This window comes from Poromitra crassiceps (assembly GCF_964638095.1).
Source record: "Poromitra crassiceps genome assembly, chromosome: 25".
Lineage (NCBI taxonomy): Eukaryota > Metazoa > Chordata > Actinopteri > Beryciformes > Melamphaidae > Poromitra > Poromitra crassiceps.
The window spans coordinates 6,774,576-6,783,996 of NC_139649.1; the positions used below are offsets into that span (position 1 = coordinate 6,774,576).

A 9,421-nucleotide genomic window follows, 5' to 3' on the forward strand; every position below is an offset into this window, starting at 1 on the left:
CATTATACTAAAATACTGAAAGTGCAAAATGTGCATCAAGTGACATAAGTATCTAAACATGTAAAAAATATAAGTTTGAAAAATATAAGAACATAACTAAATATTACCCCCACAGCCACATACTACCTATAAGACAAAAAATATATACAGTATACGCTGAGAAGTGGCGTATATACAACACAGCATATCATTTATTTAGTGTGCAAATTAAAAAGCCTGATCATGGCAGCTAACAGGAAGGACTTCCTGTAACGTTCAGTCCTGCACCTGGGTGGAGATCAGCCTACGACTGAAGGTGCTCAGCCGAACCACCTCTGATGTGAATAGGCATAGAGAGAGAGGTGTTGGTAGCATTGCTGGTGGTGAGTCTTGTGTCTTACCTGTGTATTTTCCTCGGGTCCCTTCTGTTCTGTGTTTCACTGACCTCTGACCTCTCCCATTGTTTCTGCTCGTTTGGAAGTGCACAGTTTTTCTAACCTCTTGTGATGCTCTCTCTTTCTCCCTCGCTCTCTCGCCCCCCTCCCCCCCCCCCCCTCTCTCTCTCTTTCAGGATGAAGCTATGGGCGGGGTCAGCTTGGCCCTTGCAGGTGGCCCTCCTCGTCGCCGTGGTGATGCTCTGTGTTGACCCCGTGTCCGCCGGCAGCCGTAACCATCGGGGACCGACAGGTACACAAGGTCTCGCTCCGCTCCGCCCCTCCCCCTCCCCTCCCCTCCCCTCCCCTCCCCAACACCAGCGAGAGGTTAATTACACTGTCAGTGTGCAGGGGGACAACACATGTTCCCCGAGCCTGTCATTAACTGAGCTGTCCCCATGGCGGGGGAGGGACAGGGGGGGGGGGGGGGGGGTGGCGTCTCTGCGGGGACGATTTCCTCCGTCCCTCAATATGACAGACTGTAATCTAGATGAGACCTGGGTTTTGGACTTGGATGCAAAGTAAACACCCCCCCCCCCCCACACACACAGAATGATAGAGTCCATGCAGCAAATGGCACTTAAGCCGTCACAAGCTGTCAACACAAATAGATCAGCGAGCGCGGGTGTGATCTGATCTATTGTGATCTGATCTATTCAGAGTGGTTGCAGACATCCAGTAGCATCATGCAGCAGAGAGCATTGTTCTCCAGGGGCCTGACTCTCCGTGGTTTAGGGTTACCGTCAAATTGGACATAGGTCTCATGCGTGAAAGGCCATGTGTACCAAGGCTAGGCGGGTGACTTCTGATCGCAAAGCATGTAATTACCTAGAAAGAATATGCATAGCTCTGCAGTTCCTCCCCTTCCACCCAAAGTACCGGTCGGTCGGTCCGCCTCAGATAGTCCTAAGAAATCCATGATAAAAATTAATGAATAAGAAAACCATATCCAATTAATTGAGACCCACAAGCTAAACGTATTCTCTCTCGTTGATTTCCATAACTCATTATGACAGGCGTCCCCCCCAGGCCCAAAAAGTGACCAACACAATCTTATTAAATTATTGCATTGAGGCTGGTGGCTACAGGGACAGCGCTGTGCTCAGTCAGAGCCTCGGGTGTTGCGCCCCGTGACTGGTCGCGGACACCTCCCCGCGTCACTTTTTTTTTCTGGCATTTTAATTATGACAATTCCCTTAATTATCTGTGGCTTTCTTAGCTCTCTCGCTGCTCGTGTTCCCCCCCCCCCTGTCCCCCCCCCCACCCTCCCCCCCGATGCAAGGTGACCTTTCTGTGCCACAGAAATGCCACCAGCGTGTCGGCGGTGACTGATGCTATTAGTTCCCTTCTGACGGAGAGCAGGCCGCTTACAGGCAGGGACCTGGCTAATTGCAGGCCCGGTGTGTTGTGAAGGTCAGCCTGGATGCCCCTCCCCCTCCACACACACTCCGCCCCCCCCCTACATGCACGCTGGCTGTGTAGACGACTTACTTGCTCCCAAACCCAATGGTGCATTTTGTTCGAGAAATTCCTCTAATTGGTAGAAGTTTAGGACTCGTTAGCGTTGAAAAGCCACATGACACACACACACACACACACACACACACACATAGACAGACAGACAGACAGACACACACACACACACACACACACACACACACACACATAGACAGACAGACACACACACACACACACACACACACACACACACACACACACACATAGACAGACAGACACACACACACACACACACACACACACACACACACACAGACACACACAACCGTTTGAGTCTGAAAAATAATTGGCTGTGCATTATGACTGCTAGATACATTTTGTCTCTGTTGTCTACTTGAGTGTTCCCTGTTACTTTCTTGGCAGGTCAACGAAGCATTTTCTTTGAGTCGGGTTGGCTGGTGTTGTACCATTTGTTGCCACATGGTGGCTCTGGAGGTCAAAAAATGCTTCACTAGAGCTTTTTTTAATTTATTTGTATTCTTTAATCTCAGGCTTATTTACAGAAACTCAGCAGGAAAACAACTCTATAATGGGAATGGATGAACTCAATGACATCTACTGTAACCACGCAGAAATGATTTGACTGACAGTTGTCAGTTTATATAATGTGTCACCTTTTTCTTGCTTCCAGCCAAAGCTCTCATGATTTTAAAATATATACATTTACTTAGCTTATTTGTTCTCCTTTATGGTGTAACTCTTAGTAACTTCCCCGCTTTGCGACAGATCCACATGTTTGTGTGGATACAATCTTGTAGGAGGCATCAGGTGACAGGTGCTACACGTCACGGGGCAGGCCTGTCCGAAAGCCAATTTATGTTGTGTTGCTGCTGCTTTTGAACTGACCTGCTGAAGACCTGAAGAGAGTGTCAGACGTGTGCTGGAAAACCAACAAATCTGCCCATCTGACCTGCATGGCCCAGATATACGGTTTCCAAAAAAGAAATCATGTCTGGAAGGTTTCTCCTGACTCTAAGCAGAGACTTTAATATCAAAGTCAATGAGGCCTGAACAGCAAGAATCATTCTACAACTTTCTGCAAGCTCACCTCTGCCAGAGAACTTTAAACAGATACATGAGTTCTTTAACCCATTGATACCTGATGCAGCATTTGCGTGTATATCCCTCATTTGTGTGTGTATCCCTTTAAGACCGCGAACCGCGTTAACGCGGTTCGCGGTCTTAAAGGGATACACACACAAATGCTGCATCAGGTATCAATGGGTTAAAGAAAGCTGTGCTTCAGTCACAGTGTGGTGGGTTCAATACAAAATGAATATTGACACATCATCTTGCAAAAGTTCTGGTGTGGTGACATATCACATTAATGGTGAGTTCCACATGTGACGTGCTGCAAGTTTGAGAGGCACTCGATCATTTCTTGAGCTGATTGTCTGAAGCAGCACATACATAAATGCATTCATTTCACATATATTTTACTCATAGCCTATGGAGGCATAAGGCTTTTGCACACCGAGTCCGTGTTTTTTCGTCCGAAATTGACGCACGAAAGAAAAAAAGAATACGACCTCATTTGTGTCAATCATGATTGACACACCGAGTCCGACAATTACGTCCGTCATTTAAGTTTTCGGACGAGGTTCGATTTTCTGCGTTTTTCGCATCAGTCAATAGATTTTTGCGAGCTGGGACCCGTCTGTGTTTTCAGATGACGGATTAAAAAACACGCATACGAAAACAGGCAAAGACCTATAGTCCTGGATTTTTTTTAAACTACTCCACAATTACTGTATTTACAAAGTAATATGAGAAAGCTGTAAAATCTGGGATTCGGAGCATTCTAGCCTGCTTTAAATGCAAACACATCATGTGTGAACATGTATGTGTGAACATGCAGGTGTTTAGGTGTGCGTGTGCGTGTGTGTGTGCGTGTGCGTGCGTGTGCCTGTGCATGTGTGTGTGCGTGTGCGTGTGTGCGTCTGCAGCCGAGTGTCGTCTCCTTGAAAAACAGCGCTGGCAGGGTCTCGGTGAGTAGGTTTTTATTGGGGATAGATTTGCGTATAAATGAGGTGGGTTGCGCAGGAGTAGTCAGCCGTACCAACAACCTGTTCTGATAATTAGCATAAAGCCGGGGGCGGAGCCTGTTACGGTAAACACACAGATAATGGCAGGGGGATTGATAGGCTGCGCGGGATCAGGGAGAGACGGGGAGGAATGAGCAGCAGAGACGAGACGAGTGGGAAGAGAAGGGCAACGCTTAAGGAGGGCAAGCGAGGGGAGGGGAGGAAGACGAGGGGAGGGGAGGAAGACGAGTGGAGGGGAGGAAGACGAGTGGAGGGGAGGAAGGGTTGCAAAATGAAAAGCGATACAATATCGTGAGATTCAGCCAATAGGGGGGATGAGTGGAGACAGGTGTGTTGTGGGACGACATATGAGACTGTTTCCATGTTTGTGTCACACACACCTGATCGTCGTAACGTCTCATCTTATCCTAAATCACATCCCATTGAAAGCGTCAGTGCTGGTGAAAGTGGCGTGCGTGACAGTACACAGAGACGCCCTCCTCTCTCTCTGCATTGACTTTGCTGCCCCCCCGACAGAGATGCAAAAACGTCTGGCCTTCCAGGGCAGCGGGCCGCCAGCAGCCATGCCCGTCAGTTATTGACAGGAGAAAAAGCGTTTTGATCAATTGCACAATGCTGCTGCTGCTGCTCGCCTGTGTCTGTCAGAATACATCACTCGCCTGGCTAACCCATCAGCTCAAGGTAGCTCAGTTTGCTGGCCGCCCAGCTAGTGTCACCCCCTCACCGCCCTGTCTTTTTGCCTGCATGTCATAGTGTCACCCCCTCACCGCCCTGTCTTTTTGCCTGCATGTCATAGTGTCACCCCCTCACCGCCCTGTCTTTTTGCCTGCATGTCGTAGTGTCACCCCCTCACCGCCCTGTCTTTTTGTCTGCATGTCGTAGTGTCACCCCCCTCCCCCCTGTCTTTTTGCCTGCATGTCGTAGTGTCACCCCCCCACCCCCCTGTCTTTTTGCCTGCATGTCATAGTGTCACCCCCTCACCGCCCTGTCTTTTTGCCTGCATGTCGTAGTGTCACCCCCTCACCGCCCTGTCTTTTTGTCTGCATGTCGTAGTGTCACCCCCCACCCCCCTGTCTTTTTGCCTGCATGTCGTAGTGTCACCCCCCACCCCCCTGTCTTTTTGCCTGCATGTTGTAGTGTCACCCCCCACCCCCCTGTCTTTTTGCCTGCATGTCGTAGTGTCACCCCCCACCCCCCTGTCTTTTTGCCTGCATGTCGTAGTGTCACCCCCCACCCCCCTGTCTTTTTGCCTGCATGTCGTAGTGTCACCCCCTCACCCCCCTGTCTTTTTGCCTGCATGTCGTAGTGTCACCCCCCACCCTCCTGTCTTTTTGCCTGCATGTCGTAGTGTCACCCCTCACCCCCCTGTCTTTTTGCCTGCATGTCGTAGTGTCACCCCCCACCCCCCTGTCTTTTTGCCTGCATGTCGTAGTGTCACCCCCTCACCCCCCTGTCTTTTTGCCTGCATGTCGTAGTGTCACCCCCCACCCTCCTGTCTTTTTGTCTGCATGTCGTAGTGTCACCCCCCACCTCCATGTCTTTTTGCCTGCATGTCGTAGTGTCACCCCCCACCTCCATGTCTTTTTGCCTGCATGTCATAGTGTCACCCCCCACCTCCATGTCTTTTTGCCTGCATGTCATAGTGTCACCCCCCACCTCCATGTCTTTTTGCCTGCATGTCGTAGTGTCACCCCCCACCTCCATGTCTTTTTGCCTGCATGTCATAGTGTCACCCCCCACCTCCATGTCTTTTTACCTACATGTCGTAGTGTCACCCCCCACCTCCATGTCTTTTTGCCTGCATGTCATAGTGTCACCCCCCACCTCCATGTCTTTTTGCCTGCATGTCATAGTGTCACCCCCCACCTCCATGTCTTTTTGCCTGCATGTCATAGTGTCACCCCCCACCTCCATGTCTTTTTGCCTGCATGTCGTAGTGTCACCCCCCACCTCCATGTCTTTTTGCCTGCATGTCATAGTGTCACCCCCCACCTCCATGTCTTTTTACCTGCATGTCGTAGTGTCACCCCCTCACCGCCCTGTCTTTTTGCCTACATGTCGTAGTGTCACCCCCCACCTCCATGTCTTTTTGCCTGCATGTCGTAGTGTCACCCCCCACCTCCATGTCTTTTTGCCTGCATGTCATAGTGTCACCCCCCACCTCCATGTCTTTTTACCTGCATGTCGTAGTGTCACCCCCCACCTCCATGTCTTTTTGCCTGCATGTCATAGTGTCACCCCCCACCTCCATGTCTTTTTGCCTACATGTCGTAGTGTCACCCCCCACCTCCATGTCTTTTTGCCTACATGTCGTAGTGTCACCCCCTCACCGCCCTGTCTTTTTGCCTGCATGTCGTAGTGTCACCCCCCACCCCCCTGTCTTTTTGCCTGCATGTCGTAGTGTCACCCCCTCACCGCCCTGTCTTTTTGCCTGCATGTCGTAGTGTCACCCCCCCACCCCCCTGTCTTTTTGCCTGCATGTCGTAGTGTCACCCCCTCACCGCCCTGTCTTTTTGCCTACATGTCGTAGTGTCACCCCCCACCTCCATGTCTTTTTGCCTGCATGTCGTAGTGTCACCCCCTCACCGCCCTGTCTTTTTGCCTGCATGTCGTAGTGTCACCCCCCACCTCCATGTCTTTTTGCCTGCATGTCATAGTGTCACCCCCCACCTCCATGTCTTTTTACCTGCATGTCGTAGTGTCACCCCCCACCTCCATGTCTTTTTGCCTACATGTCGTAGTGTCACCCCCCACCTCCATGTCTTTTTGCCTACATGTCGTAGTGTCACCCCCTCACCGCCCTGTCTTTTTGCCTACATGTCGTAGTGTCACCCCCCACCTCCATGTCTTTTTGCCTGCATGTCGTAGTGTCACCCCCCACCTCCATGTCTTTTTACCTGCATGTCGTAGTGTCACCCCCCCACCCCCCTGTCTTTTTGCCTGCATGTCGTAGTGTCACCCCCACCCCCCTGTCTTTTTGCCTGCATGTCGTAGTGTCACCCCCCACCCCCCTGTCTTTTTGCCTGCATGTCGTAGTGTCACCCCCCACCTCCCTGTCTTTTTGCCTGCATGTCATAGTGTCACCCCCCACCCCCCTGTCTTTTTGCCTGCATGTCGTAGTGTCACCCCCCACCCCCCTGTCTTTTTGCCTGCATGTCGTAGTGTCACCCCCCACCCCCCTGTCTTTTTGCCTGCATGTCGTAGTGTCACCCCCCACCCCTCTGTCTTTTTGCCTGCATGTCGTAGTGTCACCGCCCACCTCCATGTCTTTTTGCCTGCATGTCGTAGTGTCACCCCCCACCCCCCTGTCTTTTTGCCTACATGTCATAGTGTCACCCCCCACCTCCATGTCTTTTTGCCTGCATGTCGTAGTGTCACCCCCCACCCCTCTGTCTTTTTGCCTGCATGTCGTAGTGTCACCGCCCCCACCCCCCTGTCTTTTTGCCTGCATGCTGTAGTGTCACCCCCCACCCCCCTGTCTTTTTGCCTGCATGTCGTAGTGTCACCCCCCACCCCCCTGTCTTTTTGCCTGCATGTCATAGTGTCACCCCCCTGTCTTTTTGCCTACATGTCGTAGTGTCACCCCCCTGTCTTTTTGCCTACATGTCGTAGTGTCACCCCCCTGTCTTTTTGCCTACATGTCGTAGTGTCACCCCCATGTCTTTTTGCCTGCATGTCGTAGTGTCACCCCCCACCCCCCTGTCTTTTTGCCTGCATGTCGTAGGAATAGAAACATTTAGATATGCTTGAGAAGTCTTTTCATCTCAGCTTGTGCTCGGCTGTATTACACTGAGACGGCCATAACAGCAGGGTTTAAACGCAACATTGAGACATTATACACTGTTATTATATATATACACTACAGCTGGAGGCTGACTGCTCAATAACACAGGAATCTTAAACAGATCAAGGGGCACCTCGAGCGAGAGGCACGCTCTGCACAGAGGCGGGCGGAGGAAAAAGGAACTATGAAAAGGCTTACAATCAAAACTGTAGCACTCAAGTCTCAAGGCCATTTTTCTGAAGACTTGGGACTTATCGTACCTTATGAAACTATGTTCAATACTAATGTTCAAAGTTGTTTTTCTCCAGCTGATCTAAGAAAATTAAAAACAATGGCTACATGCAGCCCATCTTAGATTAGACCTGCTAATGGAGTGCTGAACATCTTTTGAAAGTTCTTCATAGACAGGTAGCAGTCACTTTCTTCTGAGCAAGCTGACCAAGAGCCACCTTAACCTCCTTTAGCTAGGCAAGATGTTGACAGATTCTACTTTGGTTGCACCGACCATGAAGGATTTGTGAGAGGTTTGTTCTCCATTTTCCTCCATTTTTAATATACAGCACCACATTTGATACCATGATGAACGAACTATAGTACATGTGTGTATTGTGCACTAAGATAAATAACAAAAATAATGTTGTATTACACCTGTTATTTCTGATCAAAAGTGTGTACATTTATTAAGCTTATTTTCTTTTTTCTTTTCTTTTTTACATTTACAATTTAATAGATTTTAGCCATGTGTATTTAACACCCAGGTAACCTTTTCAAATAGACTACAATGTTCAATGGTACTGTATGCCACGATGGAGCATTTTCTGTACGTGGGAGAGAATATCAGCTGTCCATTACAGTTAAAAGTAGCAAAAGTGGACATACAAAAAATGACAGGAGGCGATCACTATGGATACACTGTGGCACTTTAGACACGTGAAAATGATCAGTCCCAATCCATCATTTCAGTGTGACACCACAAGTAGAAACATTGTCACCAGTAGATTTAAGATTTCAGTTTTTCACTCTCAAATTGATTGACTGCACTTTGCATTTAAGGACTGATAGAGTCAAAACCAGAAATACATCAGTCTTTCGTGTATTATGGATCTGTAAAAGATTTGATTTGTTGAAAACAGTGAGGTAAAATAAATAAATATTTTGAATTATATTGTGATATAAAAGTTGAAAATAGGGCATTTGTTCAGGTCTAGAGCTCTAAGAATCGAAGTGAAAATGCCTCAAATTTATCGGGAGGGCTGGGGGTCCTGGTTGGAATGGAGTGGAGTGTTTGTGAGCAGGCACGCTGGGCTGTTTTTAACAAATGACACATCTCAGTAGTACATGAAAAGGTGGGTAATGTATCACTGCTAGTCAGTGATCGTTACAAAGGCAAACAACCAGCAATACAACCAAAATCTATACAAATAATAATGATGAATGATTAAACAAAGGTTTTTCAAAGTTTCTGTTGAAGAGCCTTAGAATCCTTTTCTCATTAAGCACCAACCTTAAACAAAGGTCAACACATACCTTCAAAAACCCCAAAGCTCTCTATCCTCTTTTCTTTGAACAACCAAAATCACATTTAGTTTAAGGGAAAAGTCATGTATGTTTTGAGAATGAGAATGAATCACTTTTATTGCCACGGTAGGTAATCAGATTAT

At 48.6% G+C, this 9,421-nt stretch overlaps 1 protein-coding gene across 1 annotated transcript in view; it reads left to right on the forward strand.

The window, feature by feature from the left end:
- Positions 1-551: 551 nt before the first annotated feature.
- The window catches only part of tafa4b (TAFA chemokine like family member 4b), a gene marked incomplete at both ends in the record, with an annotated part of 32,730 nt that continues 23,860 nt past the window's right edge, over positions 552-9,421 (forward strand). The window contains one exon of the mRNA XM_083661020.1: positions 552-666. Coding sequence (XP_083517146.1) covers positions 552-666 — 115 coding nt within the window. The remainder of the gene's footprint in view (positions 667-9,421) is intronic.